This window comes from Tripterygium wilfordii, chromosome 14, assembly GCF_013401445.1.
Source record: "Tripterygium wilfordii isolate XIE 37 chromosome 14, ASM1340144v1, whole genome shotgun sequence".
NCBI lineage: Eukaryota > Viridiplantae > Streptophyta > Magnoliopsida > Celastrales > Celastraceae > Tripterygium > Tripterygium wilfordii.
The window spans coordinates 4,151,515-4,170,013 of NC_052245.1; the positions used below are offsets into that span (position 1 = coordinate 4,151,515).

Consider the following 18,499-nt stretch of genomic DNA (forward strand, 5'->3'; position numbering starts at 1 on the left):
TGAAGATGTCATTGTCATATTTATTCCACAAATCGATTCAATAAAAATATGATATTTTCTAATACAATTCACTTCATCCCTGTGTTTTGAAAATCCTGTGCTCCTAACATCTATTAATCGAAAAGATCTATTCTATAAACTACACAATCAAATTAGTTAGCCTCACATCTTTCAGCTTTCCCTATCTCCCCCGAAATAAATGAAAACACGGCACCCAAAATACCAACCAGACCCCCAAATCGTGAAACAGCAAATAAGTTTTGAACCTATGAACGCGACATAGTTCGAAATCATAAAATATGGGATCAAGATCACAGAAGATTGGGATGATTAGCAGATAAGAACAAATTAAATCAGTTACTGGTCAGATTCTAATGAAGAGCAGACCTGGACGATCCAAATAGCAGTGGTGGCGGCGGCAACGCCCCAAAAGGCAGCGGCTTGGATGTCGATGGCCTGTGGACGGAACTTTGGCTTCATGAACTTGACCGCAACGGCTTCTCCTGCCATCTCTCCTCTTCGATTTAGAACCCTAAAAATTCCTAAATTTTCTTGCTGCCGGGCCAAATGAGAAATGGTGATGGTGGAACTTTTTTAGTTTTTCCCCTACCGCTTTTTTGGTAAATTAAAATATATTAAATAAGAGATTTTTTATTAAATAATTAAAGGGAGGGGCTTGTTTTTAGGGCACAGCGGTGTAACAGTGTCCCCTCTGTATAAGGGTGGCAAAAAGTCAATTTTGGATTACGAAATATTTATATATCCGAACTCTAACTCGAATTTCGAACATACATAATTGACTCAACTCAGATTCGTGTGTTTACAAAACATTTACACATCCGGACTCTAACCCGGATTAGATTTCAAACATACATAATTGATTATACTCAGATTGATTTAAATTCAGACGAATAAATCAGACAACCACCTAATCCGAGTTAGGATTCGTACAAATAAATCGGATGACAACACATGAGTGCCATCGGAGTTAGGATTCGAACAAATAAATCGGATTACAACACATGAGTGCCATCAGAACTTACTCGTGGTTCTCAAATTCTCTCCGTCTTGTTCCGTTGTTATTTTCTATTGATAATGCACTTGCACGGGAATAAGTACATCATGTCCATTCCTCAAAGAAAAATCCACAAAATTGATCCATGAATCAGTACCAACCGATACCAGTTCATTTACTAGCAGACATCTGTGTAACTACAAAAGATCATGCTAAGCAAGACGATGATGGGCAGTAATACACACACCTCTTGACTCTGAAAACTTTGTTCTCATAACAAATCCAGTTTTCCAAAACTGCAGAATCAGCAGTCGTCTACAACCATAGTCCATATTGCAATAGATCAAACCCCTCTTAGATCTCATCTGAATCAACCACCTAAGCTGAAAGGGTTTACATTCTTGCCATTGCTATCATCAGGTTCAGGCGTTGGTCTGCGACCCTTGTCAGGGCCACCAATGATTCCCCAACTCTCAAATTGCCGTTGTCGAGCTCGTGCCCGCTCCTTCTCCTCCTCAGATTTCAACGAGTAACAATATGGGCAAGAAACCCCAAACTCCCACTCCGGAGATTCCTTGTCAGCATCACTAACTGGTTGCTTGCACCCGTAGCAGAGCTTGAATGTTCCTTGTATTAGATTGTGTTCAACTGAGACTCGCTTGTCAAACACAAAACACTCACCCTCCCACAAGCTCTCTGCCTTTGGAACTTCCTCGAGGTATTTCAGAATTCCTCCTTCCAAATGATAGACCTGGTAGAGAGTAAGATTGAAGGGTGTCAAATATAGCCGATGTTACTGTCACCAATTATTACTGACAAATCATGACACTGGCAAAGAACATCAAACTAGGGAAGTACTCCCATCCCATGCAAATCAATTGTAAAGATGAGATCAGCACATTAACTTTGTAAATGAACTTTTAAACACGTTAACAAGATGTTATGCAGACATGCTTACCCACGAGCATATGTTACAATGCACTAGTGTCACGACCATTATCTAGTTAAGGCGTCTAGAATAATGTACAATCAAACAATATTCCCTTATAAAAAAATAAAAAAAAAAAAAGTAATAACACAGAGTCCAGATCCCAGAAAACCAGAAGACTACACAGAAACGTATGTACCAATCTGAGACACGCAACACAATGAAAAATTTTCAATGAATGGTGAGCCCTTTTTCTAGCATAGTATTAAGACAGTTTAACTACCACTATACAGTGCTTCATACTGTAATTTTGACATAAAATATACCGGAACTTCCAATGGAAAATTACCTCTTTGAAACCTTTGCTGAGAAGAAAACTTGATGCTTTCTCACATCGAATTCCTCCCGTGCAGTACATTGCAACCCGCTTTGGTGTCCCAACTTTAGGGCTCCCAACTTGCTTGTCAGGACTTTCATTTGAATCTTTCACCTCTTCCCTCTCAGTGTCTTGGAATTCACCCTCCACCCACGATGGGAACTCCCGAAATGCAGCTGTACACGGATCAACTGCTCCCTTAAATTTCCCAATTCTAGTTTCGTACTTATTCCGCACATCTATCACAACCTATGTTTGAGAAAAAAAAATTAGAATCTAGATACATTGGTACATGCAACGTAACCTCCAATGTGTAATCAGTATATATAAAGTTTGAGATTGAATAACATTTTCAGTGGAATAAATAGCTCATCAAAAGTGTTTGAAGATCACAAAATTCCTGATCTGATCATGTATTCATGTTATGACAAACTTACTGAAAATCAGTGGACTTCCAACATATTTAGGGTTAGGGATCTGGTGAAAAAACAGAGACTTCTAAATTGGATCAGAATTTTGAATCATCCCATATAATTAGCAGAGGCTTCTAAATTGGATCAGAATTTTTAATCATTCCATATAATTAGTTTACACGACTAACACTTCTACAATTGCTGTATGGAATGAACGGAGTACATAATCACATAGCTGCCCAACATTTCATGACTTCGAGTTAAGACTTAAGAGGAGGACCAAACAGGAAAATAAGTGAAAACAAAATATGGACATTTTACTTCCATCAGGAAAACCAATTTTGAAGATAAATATAACAGTTTCAATCTCCAATGAATCTGTCAACATGTCTTTATGGCAAAAGCATTCAGACAAAGAAATTAATGAAAATTGAATAATCAATAGCCAACACTCCTTAATCCAATAGCAAACAACAAAGCACCTCTTAATTGATGATGTTGCAGACTGATTAAAGCAGTTAAAGTAAACAGCAGTTCACCAACAAAATGAGTTTAGTCACACTTATCAAAATACTCACAATATCTGGATCACTTATTAATGCATTCCAATCCTTTGGTTTCACATACTCTCCAACCCTTTCGTTAGGAGATACGGAAGGCAATCCAAGAGAAACAATCTGTTCATATATAGAAGGAAAATGATTAAGGGTCTTAATAAAAGCTTGTTGTTTGGCTAGCAATGATTCATAATACAGACTCTTAAAAACAAATTAACAAAAATAAGCAATGCTATAGCTCAAAAGGAAAGATATACCTCTTTCTTCAACTTGACTCTCACATGATCCCATCGGAATGGTGCATCTTCTCCAGCTGCAAGGGGAGAACTGCTGGTGTGTCCATGATGAATGGCTTCCTCCTCAGGACTAACAGGTGACTCCACTTGCCTTAGCCCCATTAAGCGACTATCACTTTGGATGAATCCTAAAACTCTTTCAACAGATTCCCGGGTTCCACATATGCTTCCATTGATTCCTTCAGGCGCAAGAATGATACCGCCTGAAACACGCTGAATTCGATCAGCTCAGTGAGGTCTTTTGCACCAGGAATACACAAGGTTTTAAAGAGATTGGATACTCAAGGTCAAAGGAGCTACATTAAAGGCATGTAGTAAGGCAGAGGCACACACTACAACAATAAACTCTATCACATCACATGGGACGAAAGACAGAACACAATCATAAATTTCCAATTTGATAAACCTTGCATTACTTTTTTTTGGTAAGTGAAACCTTGCATTACTACATATAATGCAAACCAATATGGGCACAGCGCGACATGAGCATGAATACTTCCCAGCAGGATCAGTTTCTTAAATGTCAAAAAGACAATAAGCCAATGGAAAATTTTTATTGCTTTACTGTTAATTTAGCATCATAAGTTCCATATCTGTATAGGAACCTAAAAATTGGATTACTTTTGGTGTCAAACGGAACAAATGGTTCCTTCACACCGATACTGTTAAGGCTACATCCTCTGTCACGTTTACAGAATGCTCAATTTTGTACCAAACAAAAAGTTCAAAAGAAACGCAGTAGCACGGTAGACAAGTACCAGTTCCTCGCAGAGCTCCTTCAAGGGTTTCCACAAGTCGGCGTGGTCAGGGAAATCAGCAAACTTGTAGAAGGACACCACCACCAAAGTCTGTGAATCCGAAACATACGACTCTGGGTGGCCCGCTACAGGAATCGGGTTAGCTGACCCGGAGATGCAATCTGATACAGTCATGTCCAGAGGACGAGAACGGTGCGAACGGGAAAGACAAAAGAAGAGAGGAAGAGTGATGCTGCGATTGTGATTGAAATGGTGATAATGACACAAAATGGAGTTAGCACGGCAGAGGAACAGTCTAGGGTTAGGGCAAAATGTTGGGGTAGATAAGAGCATCCTCAATGTTAGCAGGGGAGGTATTTTACAGCTGCCCATCGATGGGAAAGGCAGGGTTTAGAAATAATTAAATAAATGGTCAATATCTCTATAAGTTGCTGTAATTTTTTACAGCAGTTCGCTCTAAAATAAAACCATTAAAAATATTCTATTTATTTTTTAAAAATTATGAATATATTTGATCGGTTTACGAGTCCAATCACATATTTTTTACTCCAAACAAAAATTAAATTAAACATGAAAATTGTGGACCATTGAGTACAAACTCAAAATATCATATGTCTATTTTGTGCTGAATTTGATTTTTGTTTGACACAAAAAATGTATCGTTGGACTCGTAAACACGATCAAGAGCTTATCTCTTTTGTAAACACTAGGAGAGTTTCGTCTAGAATGAGAGAAAGAGAAAGAGATTTGGGTTAATTCTTGAGTTCAAGTGCTCATTTATTTTATAATCGTCTTCATATTAATGGAATTTTTCATTGTTCTTTACCCAAAGACGTAGGCAAGTTTTGTCAAACCTCGCTAAATCTTATGTCATCTATCTCTCTTTTGTTTCCGCATATTTTTCTATATTTGAACTTCATTTGTTAATTCACAACATGTGAAAGGTGTGGTTATACGATATGATAAAGACAGTGACACATGCATATGGCTTGGTATCGTCGGCACTAAAAGAGTGTAAGGCATGACTCTCAGGGGTTGGTACTGAAGTGGGTGGTGCAACCGTTCAAACACGAGTGAGAGTGTACTCGATGTGGTATGGAATCACATGTGAGGAGGATTGAGATCGTTGAGAATTCGTAAGTGATTGGAGTTTCACATTGAATAAATCATAAATATAAAAAAAATTAAATGATTAATATTTATGGATGGACCCTGAAGCTAATGAAAAATTCTCAGATATGGGATCTCGCCCTTTATTTAAAATGTGGGTTCATCTAACACCATTCCAATAAGTGTGCATCGGAAATTAAACTCCTCTGTAAACTTGGTATTCTTCTCAACATTCATGATTACCGCATTTCACGTACACCTGTAAGTGTTAAGATAAGGACGAAAGCTATTAATGGTATTGTGTGAGACCAACAATTAATGTGGCCTTTTAAATTTAAAACACTTACCATTTTTCGATGTGCAAAAGTGACATGAACCCAATTTAAAATGACACACTCTCAATTTTTTTGGGCAGACAATTTAAGTTCTAAATATCTACATAAATTAATAGCTTATAAACTAAACTTTCATTGCCCAATACAAAAATGTTAAACGGCTCAAGTTTTTGTTATTATCTTAAACTTCATAGTGGTTTAATTGTACAATTAGGGAGAACTCTTCTCTTAAAAAAACCTCTCAACTCTCATCTCATCTTCAACAACTAATTAGGAAGGAGGAGAAATCCAACTCTTCTCTCCTCCACTCCTCTTCCCCACCTCTTCCTCCTCCTCCCACAGGTTTGATCTGTCATTTCTCAATCTAGATTTGTTTAATTTATTTCATGTTTTTGTGTTGAATAGGATTTTCCAAGGTTTCTCTTCTCCGGCTATAGATCTCCTCCTTGTGTCGTGGGTCTTTGATCATCGGCGTTTTTGGTGCGCTCCGATGACATATATATCATTTTCTAGTGATGAGATTTTCATATATGAGGGAGATTGATCTCTCTTGTTGAATGAGAAGTCAAGATCCTTGCTGTAGATCAAAGTTGTAATATATGTGTTGATTTTTCTGTTCAGTCTTTGCTACCTAGCGTAGACTGGTGGAGTACGGAATCATTCGACGATGTCATGTGTAATACAGTATCATCCGTGAGTGTCCGACGATGACATTTTTGTATTCGTGTTTTTCAGTTTTTTTAATTCTCTTGGTTGTACTCCATCTTTAATATGACATAAATGCCTACGGACCTCAATCCCTAATTTATTAGGTAATTTAATACAATCAAGTCTGCGAGTTTTTTATATTAAAAAAAAGCAGCTTAAATTGGATGTTGTTCAATTAATACCTTCACAATCATGACAAACTCAAAATTATTTAGCATTGGGGTTTTTCAAAATGTTTTAATTCTAGAATTATATATATATACATTTATGACATCATCCTTGCATCATAGGAATACGTCACCATGGCTTTTTGTAAGCAACTTGTTGGACCATTTTCCACATCTTTTTCTCCTTTAATTTGCACCTCCATTGCATACCTCCTTCCTCCTTCCGTTCTTCCTGTAACCTTCCTTTTTATCTCCCTCTCCTTCCTCCTACAAACACACAACTTCAATTAACACTTACATACCAATAAAAAAAAACCTTATAATTTGTCATCACCATCTCCTCACTACCTCTAATTCCACAATCTCAATCTCCATGGGCACTTCTTCTTGGAAGCAGAAGTTGATGAAGGAGCTCGTTGATGGGCAGGAATCTGCAACCCAATTGCTGGCTCTCCTTCAAAAGCCCTCTAGTGAAAATGGGTCCTCTCAATTTTCATCAGTGGGTGAGCATTTGGCGAAGATCATGAGATCCTTCACTGAGTCTCTCTCTCTAGTGATGACAATGGGCTCTAGTAACAATTGTGAGTCTGACAACAATAATCCCCAACTGGGTTCTGGTTCGGTGTGTAGTAGGAGATTTGATGAGGATTGTGGTGAGAGGAGGAAAAGACGGCCTTGTTTGAAGGATAGGAGAGGCTGCTACAAGAGAAAGTAAGAAGACCTTTTTAACAATCTAATTAATTGATTAGGTTTTTTTTGGGATTTGGGTTTTGTGGAGTGATTTGATTTGATTAACATTTGTTGATTCTGCTTGGTTTTTGCAGAAATCACTCACAATCATGGATAAGAGTCTCTTCCACTAGTGAAGATGGCTTTACTTGGAGAAAATATGGTCAAAAGGAGATTCTAAAGGCTAAATACCTAAGGTCCTATTTCTTCATCTCCTTATTTCAATAACAGTAATGATCGGATCGTAGTTATTTCAACTGTTGAGTAGTACGCTCATGATTTCATGTGTATCATGTGAAACATGTAGAGTCACAAATTCCCTTGGATCATGTACAATGTCCCTCAACGTGTGTTTTTGTGATGAACAGGAGTTACTACAGATGCACTCGCAAGTATGCTGAAGGCTGCAAAGCAACAAAGCAAGTCCAAAGAATGGAGGATCAACCAGAGATGTTCCAGACAACTTACATTGGCAATCACACATGCAGAAATGTTGTCATGGCCTTTCCAAAGATGGAAATAAACCCAGAATCTTTTTGGCAATCCTGTGTAGGTATTCCTGAATATTCTGAGATCCCAACAACAATAATAAAACAAGAGCCCTCCAAGGCAGCAGAGGAGACCCCAGGTGGTACTGGTACTGGTGATGAGCTGAACAACAGTGTGTGGGAGGATCTAATGCCTTTTGACTACTCATGTGAGCCTGCATCAATAGTTTCTAATGTCTACACCATCACTTCTCAAGATAGTTTGGACATTGATTTTGGGGTTGATTCATTCAATTTTGACACTGATTTTCAGTTTGATATTTGAGAGAGTTATCAGGCTTTCTTTGACAGACTCACAGTGCTTCCTTAATTCCCCTATAAAGTGTAAAGTGTGCTATGCATATACATGCATATACATTGATATATAACTTATTAAGGCAAAATTTTATTGTATTTTTGTATTAATTCCTTTGACCTCCAGATTCTCAAATCTTATCCTTTAATAGACTTTGTGTCACTGTGAATCTTTTGAATGAATAAAAAGAGTTGGAAAAAATTGCTTCATTCATTGAAATATATTGCCAATTCTCTACACCCTAGATATTTAGTAACCTAAACCCTAATTCTCTAAATCAAAGCTTGGGGAAAATATGGTTATATATGATATATATTACTCTTGTCTATTTAAAATCAAGTTGTGAAATGTTGAGTAATGTCTTGGCATTAGATATGAAATTTCTCATGAGTGATTGCTAAGATAAAAGTCTCACATAAGAAAGTTGAGGGAAAACAAAGTACTATAAGAGCGTGTTTGGATTGAGAGATTTGAAGAAAATAGAGCTTACATCCAATTCTCTTATTTAGATAGTTTAGACAAAATTAAGGGGAGGAATTTGAAGAGAATTGGGCGAAGATTGTATTAAATTTTTGTGAAAATACTTCATCCCCAAAATGTCGTCATTTGGGTTGAAGGGATGACTAATTAATTTATTTATAAGTTAAAAACATATTTTATCCTTGTATATAATACTTTCACATAAACATAAGAATAAATTAGTAAATTCAATCAATTTTTTTTTTCTTTTCTTTTTTCAATCCAAACATGAGAGAGAAAAGTATTTTACCTTCCCTTCCCTAAAATCTCTCAATCCAAACACCCTCTATAAGTTAAGATCCAATAACTCTCAATTGTAGATGACCCTTTGTAAGGATAAAATTGATTTGGCAAACAATACCTCTATAAATTATTTGAGTTGGATTCTCTCATAAAGATTAAGTCTTGTATACGATTCAATGACCTAGGTTTGAACGATCTCTCTCAATTATGTACTGAAAAAAAAGAAGAAGAAGATGTGAACCTTTGCTCGGTGTTGATAAACATATACATATCGTCATAAATCAATCAAAACACATACATGGCGGATAGTCTTGAATAAGTTTGATTTGAATGTAACAAGTTGTTAGGGTTCATATGATAAAAAAAAGAAAGAAAGAAAGATGAAACGTGAGCTTGCATGGGAGAAGGGGCAGGCAGTGTGAATTTGTTGGTTTGCAAAAAAGTTGCAAACGTGTGTGAAGGGTAAGGCACCATCTTTTGTCTTTGAGCTACGTGGGAGAATGACATTAAGGGGGGTCCCCATACCATGCAATCAGCTTGGGTTTGTAGGGCCTCTAGGGGACACCCCCAAAATTGATTAATTGTTATACTTGGTCATCCAATTCACACTAGCTGTCTTTCTTTTAGCCACACACAAACACACACACACATATATATAATATGTATGTATGTATGTAATGTTTTACAATTTCAATTTTGTATCTAGGAACTGATCATTATTACTATATATGAACATCAATGACATGGATTAATCTATATTGTTAGACAAATAGAAAGTTAATTGGTTAATATATATGCATTCTCCCGGCCCCATCATATCTGCCCAATAGACTCTTGCAATGGGCGTTTTGTATCCATTGGATGTAGACAGGTTGTAATTGTATGGCGGTGTCTGAAAAACATATCTTATTCATGCACACGGAGGATCTAATTTATTTATAATTTAATGTTGTTACATGTCCCTTTAAAGTAATAACTTTGAATGTCAATATGTGTGTCAATTATAGTAATCTGTCAAAGAGAAGGTACAATATTTTTAACCGACAAACTTTGTAAATTTCATTTGATATGACATGACCTATGGCGTATGTCTATATATAATATATGTGTATGAATTAGTCAACAAATAAATACGATTTTTTGGTACTAAGTTTGATTTTATATCACCTATTTTCGTGGAAAAAATGGAGGAAAGAGAAATCTTTGTTAGATTTGCAATTTTTTAAAATATTTTTACATGATTTTTTTTTTATTTCAATTTTCACGTTCACGTTATGGATTGACATGTGTGTGGTATCTCATAGACGTTTCAAGTTCAAGTCTCCCCATCCCCTTCACATATAATTAAAAAAAAAACTAATAATTAGTACCTATTTGGTGCTTTAATTCATCATATCCTATAATTAAATATGGACCGATCATGTGTAAGAAATATTTCACTTTGAGAATCTTGAGTATCTCAGATGATACTCGTGTGTATAATATCTCGTAGAAATCTCGAGTTCGAGTCTCCCCATCCCCTTCCCTTGTAATAAAAAAAAAAAACTCCATTTTCCCCAAATATTTTAAATTGGTCCGTAGAGTAATATTGCTATTAATGTGAAAAATCCCATTCCTTCACCTATAATCAAAAAACGAAACACTCCATTTTCCCAAATATTTTAAATAAGTCGTAGAGTGTTACTAAATATTATACGTACATGTTTTTGTTTTTGTGTGGATGCATATATAATTAGTTGTAATTCTTGTAAGAGCAGCTCCAACCGGAGCATCAAATGAGACATCAAATTGGCTAACTGCCAATTTGATGCCTTAATATGCTTTTTAAGGTCTCCAACGCAAACATCAAATTGAGACATCAATTTGATGCTTCAAGCTTCTGGATGTAAATATACCTCCAAAGGAGAGAGAAAATCAGAGACATCAAATTTGTGGCGGGTCACCAACGGCTCTCATCAACGGCTATTTTTTCTTTCAACGACTCTATTCAAATCTTTAAATAGTTTTCCAAACTTGAAAAATATGTCAGTTCATCCTCTCTCTATCTCTTCCTTTGAGAATACACATTTGTTTCTTTCTCCAAGGCTCTGAAGATCTGGATCTGGTATTTGTCTCTAACGACTATTTGTTTCTTTCTCCAAGGCTTTTTAATTCTTGATTTTGATCTTGTATGTCTTTATCTTCTTCTTTGTGTCTCCATTAAACAGATCTGCTTTGTTATTCTAGATATGGTATTTATCTTCTTCTTTGTATGGGTTTTGGATCGGTGAGCTATCTGGGTTTTGGTGTTATATGTGGTTCTTGACTTTTTGTTTTTTATTTTTATATTTATCTGTATGGATTACGGTGCAAGCATATATTGTGGCATATTCTTCAAAATACAATATTGTTCTCATGATTTTTATATTTATTAGATGAATTCTCAATACTTCGGTAACTACACCGATCTCCTTAATAGCGAGTCACCGGTTATTGAAGAAGTTGATGGTTTCGATCCTGCCATACAAACTAAAAATGATGTGGATCTTCGTACACGCAAATCACAAAGGACAAGGAATTTCACTCGAGATGAAGATATATTTATCGTGTCCGCGTGGTTAAATACGAGTAAAGATGCTATTAGTGGAGTTGATCAAAGCATGAATAGATTTTGGGGGAGGATTTATGAGCAATTCATTTCATTCGGAGGTCAAGAAGGACGCACCGAAGCTTCTATTAAAAATCGGTGGCGGGATATTAACGCAAAATGTGCAAAATTTATTGGGTGCATTAAACAAATTGATGATAGACACCAATCGGGCCAAACTGAACAAGGAGGGGTAAATATTTATATTTTAAATATTTTGTCTTTGAAATATTTATTAAAATGAGCTAACATCTTGTTTTTGTTTTCATTTGATAGTTGAGTGAAGCAAGAGAACTTTATAGTTCGAACAATGGCGGAAAGCCATTTCAACTTGATCATTGTCTTGATATACTTAAGCATGAAATGAAATGGCTTGAATCTACTATATCAAAAAATAAGCAAACTTGTGCTAACTATGATGATATTGGCGGTGATGTAAATAATTCACAAGATCATAGTGAACCATCCACCAACCAGAGGAGGCCTTTGGTTGTGAATACATCAAAGTTACACATTGTATTTAAAGACAATTTTAAGCGGCCAAATTTCAAATTTGAAAATTTTAGTCGGCCAAGTTTCAAAATTGAAGTTTTAGGCGGTCAAATTTCTAATTTGAAAATTTTAGGCGGTCAAATTTTTTTCAAATTTCTAATTTGAAAATTTTAAGCGGCCAAATTTTGGAACGATAAACCAAATTTTTATAATTGGCTCATTTAAATGGGTAAAATTAATTAGACTAATTTAAATGGACTAACTTAAATGGGTTAATTTGAGTAAATTTAAAATTTGATGACTCTTTTGATTATTTGGGTTGGAATGCATCACTTTATTGAAATATGAAATGGGACATCAAAGTACAAATTGGGCATCAAATGATAAATTTGATGCTCCATTTTGATGTTTTCCATTGGAGATGCTCTAAGAAGTAGCTTGGAAATGTTTCTATTAATATACATACAATTGTGTGCGCCCCTTTAGGAAATCGTGCTTTGAAATTCTTCTACACATTGTGCATTTTCTAATTAGCAAATGTTGCATGCATGGCATGTCCCCACACGTATAAAAGTCACTGTATATAGTCAAATCCAATGATCTTGATCTCTCATCATTGTCGACTACTGTTTTCACTGAAATTTATCATGGTTGAAAAGTCAATTGGGCCACTAAGAGCACTTGCAATGGTATTATTTTGTCTGGGCCAACAAATATGTATGGGGTTTTGTGTTTTGCTGATGTGGCTGTATTGGGTTTTATGTTTTGATGATGTGGCTATATTGGGAGATGTGTTTTAAATTAAAAGATTGTGTTGTAGTGTAGTTTTATTGGGGACAACATGGAGGGAATGAGAATTTGTTGGCCACCATGTTGGGTGGGAAGGAAAATGTATAGGAATTTGTGTTTTGTTGATGTGGTTATATTGGGAGATGTGTTTTGTTAATATTATTGTATTGAGAGACGTGTTTGCTTTGACTTTTTATGTAATAGAAGTGGGACCCAATATAGATTTTTACTGGGTTAGCAAATTAAGACTATTGCAGTTGCTCTAACAATATACAAAACATAAAGAAACTGACAGCTGAATAATCCTCGACACTATGGCTCCGTTTGGTAAACCTTTTTGAAAGTAGTAGCTATGTTAGTAGAAATGTTGGAGCATTTTAGTAGCAGATATGCTGCATAAATGGTTGATAGTGTTTGGTTGGAGTTTTGCTAGTAACATTTATGTTGTGTGGTATTTTGAGACAAATTACGTGCAGGGGTATACACTGTATATATTAAAACAGAGGCATATAACTGTGTATTATAAATTAATTTACGAAATAAATATATTAATTAATAAAGATATCTATTAATAATGGAAATACTTCACTTACTAATAAGTTAATTACAAATTAATTTATGAAATAAATATATTATTAATAATGGAAATACTTCACTTACTAAAAACTTCACTCGCGATTTTTGTAATAAGGCAAAAGGGTTACTTGAAGTGTAAAAATTGATTAACAATAAATTATTGAAGATAAAATAGGAATGTGCACGAAAATGCTAGTGAAATTGTTCTCATGAGGAGCATTTGAGAAAGGGTCATTTATGCTACAAAAAATACATCAGAATTACAGTCAAAAAATGGTTGTTTGGCAAGGTCGAAGTATTTATGCTTCTGACAAGCATAAATGCTTCTCAAAAACCTTGGTAGCATAAATGTTTCTCAAAAACCTTTATCAAACGGACCCTATATATATCAAGTTGGCACGGAGAGTATCGGTCAAAAAAACTCTAAAAGTCAAGTCAATGGTGCCAGTAAGCCAAAAGCAAAGGAGATTTTGGACAAGGGTTGAGAGATACTGACAATCTTTGGCCATTGTTAGTGGCGTGGCAGTTGATGATGGTCGTGTGGAGGACCTATTTGAATTTACACATGCACGGGACCCGAGTTTATAATGTTAGACAAATAGAAAGTTAATTGGTTAATATACACACTCCCTCCCCGATCATATTATCCAATAGATTCTTGCAAATTTTTAGGTGTTAATTAAATAGAGATGACAAAGAAAATCGACTATGTACTATCCGTAGACAAGGGTGGATCTACAAATTCGATCAAGGGGGACTTAGTTAGTGGTGTAGTTTGGAATTAATAAGCGAGCAGTTAAAAATTTACTGGGTTGCTACCCCCGAAATTTTTTTTGGGTTATTTCCTGAAAATTGACTAGAAATACACAAATATTTATATAGTTATTAAATTAAATAAATAACTATATAGTTTTTAAATTACAAATCATAAATAAAAAATATATTTAAGATAACAAAAACAGTCATTTAAGTTGTGTTAAACGATTTTTCATTGAGTAGGAATCATCTAACATTATGTATGAGTGTGTTGTATGTATATGTATCAATCAATAATTATAATTTTTATACACATCATATACATGTATTTATAAAAAGATGTGTAATTTCTATTTACTATAAATACTATACATATAAGCCTACCCTGAGTATATACTAGATCCGCCCCTGTTCGCAGGGTATCCGATCCATCTAAAATCCATAAAGTTTAGGATATGGTTTGATTTTTCATATCGGGTTTAGGGTATTCAAACCGTTTAATAAAAAGTCAATTATAGTAATAATATTACAAATAATCTATTTAAAGGTATACTACTAGGATATTAAATTATATATAACATGATAAAACATATGCATTTATATAATCATACTAATAAAACTATAAATTAGACTAATTTGAGTTGTCCAAATAATATAACATTACAAGATAAATCATACTTAGTATCAATAGAATCATAATTAGTTATTGATTTTGTTATTTTTCCATGTTTTTAATGCATGCTTCAGGTTTTGGGTGAGTTAAGGTTTGGATTTGTGGGTTTATAAACGGCTATCCGATCATTAACGAAAAATAAAAAAATATTAAAAATTAAATGGTAAATGGATATCCAGTGATAAACGATTATGGAATGGTTTCGATTTTGAAAATTTAAATAGTTTTTAAAATGGTTTTGATATAAAGCAATTTAAATGAAAATAATTTTAGTATTCTTTAATTGAAAGGGTACTTGACTCGTTGTCATCCTAGTACTAAAGCATATGTGTTTTGTATCTAATGGGAACAGACAAGTTGTAATTTGTGAAAGGGAAAGGTACAATTTTTTTAATATACAAACTATGTAGATTTGATATGGCATGACATATGGCGTGTATCTATATGTGCATGAATTAGTCAACAAAGTTCAAGGATGGCTTGAGGCCAGCCAATGTTTTGATTATCGGTACCGGAATCACTATAACCGGTTCAACCAGACGAGTCATACAAAGATAATATATATATATATATATATATATATATTGTAAAGGATATGAGAACAAAAATCATATTGTTTTGGTCGTTAAGGCGTAAGATTTCTTGTTAGTGTCCAAGTTCTATTCTCAATAATGTTACTTTTAAGATAATTTTTTTTAACTCATATAACAAACATCCCACATCAAAAAAGTGAAAGCAATTTTACAACCATAATTCTCATAAAATGCATTATTAGAAAATCCACTTGAGAAGTCCTCTTGTAGACTTTAAGTATTATATATAAAAGACTTCTCAAGTGCGAGATCCCACACCTAAGAAGTGTGAGGGGTTCTCAGGTACTCGGTTTTGACCGACACGACATGTACAACTTGATATTTTAGGTTTATTCATGCTGGTGAGGGGTTCGATACTCACACTTCTCGACAGACAACCTGTTGAGTGGGGAAGTTATGGTCTGATGAGACATTTTTTGGTGGTTGTTTGGACAAAGATCCATTTTAGACAGACAGGTGGTGAACCCTTTGAATTTGGACCGAGCATCCGCATATATGTAAAAAAGTGGTCGTGGGTCTACATGAAGTATAGGGTTGGACCTGACAGCTGAAATGTAGGAAGCCCAATACAATTGATAAGGAGTAAAGTATGAAGAAAGAAGAAGTGGTAATTAGGCGTTTTCTTAGCAGAAACAAACATCTTAATTATTTCATCACATATGACTCCGAAAACATTACTTCTGGTGGTGCCAATAATTGTTTATTGGATTAGTGTTGAAGGTTCCCTTCAACCTATTGTGCTAGCTTGCATCCTTGAAAGATTAAAGAAATTGCTTCCTCCATTTTTGTGGATGTGATGTGATTAATATATCAATTTTGTTATATATATGTGTATGTGCGCGCGCGTGTTGGGTAGTCCATTGCTGTTTGATAGTTGTTTATTTGCCTTGCGCGAGTTTGGTGGTTATGACTACACTTGGTCGTGTTGAAGATGTGGATACTTTGAGTGAGGGTTCAGAATAGGGTGTCCGAGTATGGATTTCTCTTAAGCAACCGTACGTTATTGAGAGGTAAGACAATCTTATTTGGTGAACATGAAATTACAGTAGGTTTCAAATATGAGAATTTACCAAGAATATAGTATGCTTTCAATGCGGCCGTACGTGTTGTTCATAGTCTGGAGGGATGTCATGTTAGTGTTGATCCTCGTATTCACTGGTCGGGAAAGTTGGACCAATATGGAACATGGCTGAGGGCGGAAGCTTGTCTACGTTCTCGCACAGTTCTTCCACCATGGCAAAAAGCTCAGTCACCAGTCACTTCCCCTCCATTGTTGAGCACTCCTGCACTAGTACTGTCATGGTTTTATATGGTTGGTTGCTAGTGTTCATTCGTGCCATTTATGTGGCCTTATATTGTCTCTTAGTTTTTGAAATACCACAAAGAATTACACTTGTGGTTGGAATCGAACCTTGTACACACATATATCGAACCTTGAACACACATATGTATATGTCTAACGAATTTGGAGGCCCTCAAATTCCTTAAGAATTTGAGAGTTTCAAATTATCAAATCCTGACCATTAAATGAATCTAAAGATAGACATACAAACACGTGTCTACTACAACTTTATGTTTGTTATTCAATTAGAACTTCCAACTCATATTTCCACTCTCAAAGTTATCTTCCGTTGCCGATGACTATCATAGTTAAGATCGGCTGACATCTATTTAAGAAATTTGGTGATCGCTTAGAAGGAAAGAGTGGCCCAATTTCATCCAGTCTTTTCCTTCGAGCCCGGCGGCTCAATCTTTCATTCCCACGACCAATGCCCCTTCCAGTAGAACTATTACAGCCATCGAAGATGAGTCTCCTAGTCCACATCCTGCTGCGCCTCCTACTGCACCCAATGGTCATCAATCCGCTCTCAAGTACTACACTCACCGGCCAAAAACCAAAGTTGTTCCTTCAACCGATTTACCATCTTCTTCCCTACTGTTTCAATTTCAAATCCAGAAGGGTGAAATTAGATAAAGTGGACTTGTGAGGCTTGGAAGGATGAGAGAGATGAAAGTTACTTTTGAAAAGAAAATAAATATATTAATAAAAGATTTGATGAGTTGTATAATTCTTAAATGCTTAGATGTGTGGTGTGGTTCAGATTTGTTGGATAACAACTGGAGCACCTTGTAAAAATTAAGTGATTTATAGCCCTAAGATGATAAAACGTGGCAATATATCTGCCGCACGATATGAATTGCGGACTCTCAAATTCTTAAGGAATTTGAGAGCCCCAAATCCATGTCTAACCTAGTTGATTGCCAACCAAGCCAACTCTCGTTGGTTGGTATTATCTCTTAGTTTGATGAGTGCTATTAGTGGACAATCTCAGTTCACTAAGACAATCTGTGACGGATTAGTCCCTGTATAAAGGGCATTGGGCCTTAAATTTCACTAAAAACTAAGAGCTAGTTTGGTAGAGTATTTACAAAGTAGCAGATATGCTAGCAGAAATGTTGGATAATTTTAGTAGTAGAAATGTTGGCTGAATGCTGAGTAGGTGTTTGGTTGTACTTTTGCTATTAACATTTGTGCTGTGTAGCATTTTGTAATAAATTACGTGCAGGGGTATTATACATATTTGTTGTATACGCTGTATCCAAACAAACAATTTAATTATTAAAAATAATATAATGACTTTTAAATTAATTAAAGATAATAATAAATTATATATTAATTAATTATCAGTTTTATTTGAATTTAATTTATTTTTTATTTAATTTATTTTTTATTTCATTTATTTAATGAGAAGGATTTTAATAACACTAGTTGTTCATAAATTTAACAAATTTTACATGTGCATTTTTCCTGTCTTATCACTACATATAAAAATATGGAAATATTTTCATACATGTTTCAAAAGTAATGAGGGACAATATTGGAATAACATCAAATTACTAGGGACAATAATGAGAACAATTTGAAAATGCTTTAAAAAAGCTCCTCAAGAATAACATTTCAAAATTGAATGAAAATATTGGGTAAAAATCTGTCAA

The 18,499-nt window shown here is 35.0% G+C and overlaps 3 protein-coding genes across 3 annotated transcripts; 2 read left to right on the forward strand and 1 right to left on the reverse strand.

Annotated features, from left to right (window-relative positions):
* Positions 1–1,062: 1,062 nt before the first annotated feature.
* On the reverse strand, positions 1,063–4,725 carry LOC120014539 (rhodanese-like domain-containing protein 7). The gene is made up of 5 exons (XM_038866516.1): positions 4,344–4,725; positions 3,547–3,798; positions 3,311–3,409; positions 2,293–2,568; positions 1,063–1,766 (listed from the first exon to the last, which is right to left on the reverse strand). The coding sequence occupies exons 1-5, from the start codon at positions 4,713–4,715 to the stop codon at positions 1,386–1,388; spliced, it is 1,380 nt and encodes a 459-aa protein (XP_038722444.1). The 5' UTR covers positions 4,716–4,725; the 3' UTR covers positions 1,063–1,385.
* Positions 4,726–7,036: 2,311 nt separating this feature from the next.
* LOC120014122 (WRKY DNA-binding transcription factor 70-like) lies at positions 7,037–8,205 on the forward strand. Its single transcript, XM_038866042.1, has 3 exons — positions 7,037–7,374; positions 7,488–7,589; positions 7,761–8,205. The coding sequence occupies exons 1-3, from the start codon at positions 7,037–7,039 to the stop codon at positions 8,203–8,205; spliced, it is 885 nt and encodes a 294-aa protein (XP_038721970.1).
* A 2,931-nt stretch (positions 8,206–11,136) lies between these two features.
* On the forward strand, positions 11,137–17,477 carry LOC120014123. Its single transcript, XM_038866043.1, has 6 exons — positions 11,137–11,263; positions 11,412–11,816; positions 11,900–12,139; positions 16,466–16,512; positions 16,619–16,814; positions 17,226–17,477. Exons 1-6 carry the CDS (start codon positions 11,249–11,251, stop codon positions 17,475–17,477), a joined length of 1,155 nt encoding a protein of 384 aa, XP_038721971.1. The 5' UTR covers positions 11,137–11,248.
* The last annotated feature ends 1,022 nt before the right edge of the window (positions 17,478–18,499 follow it).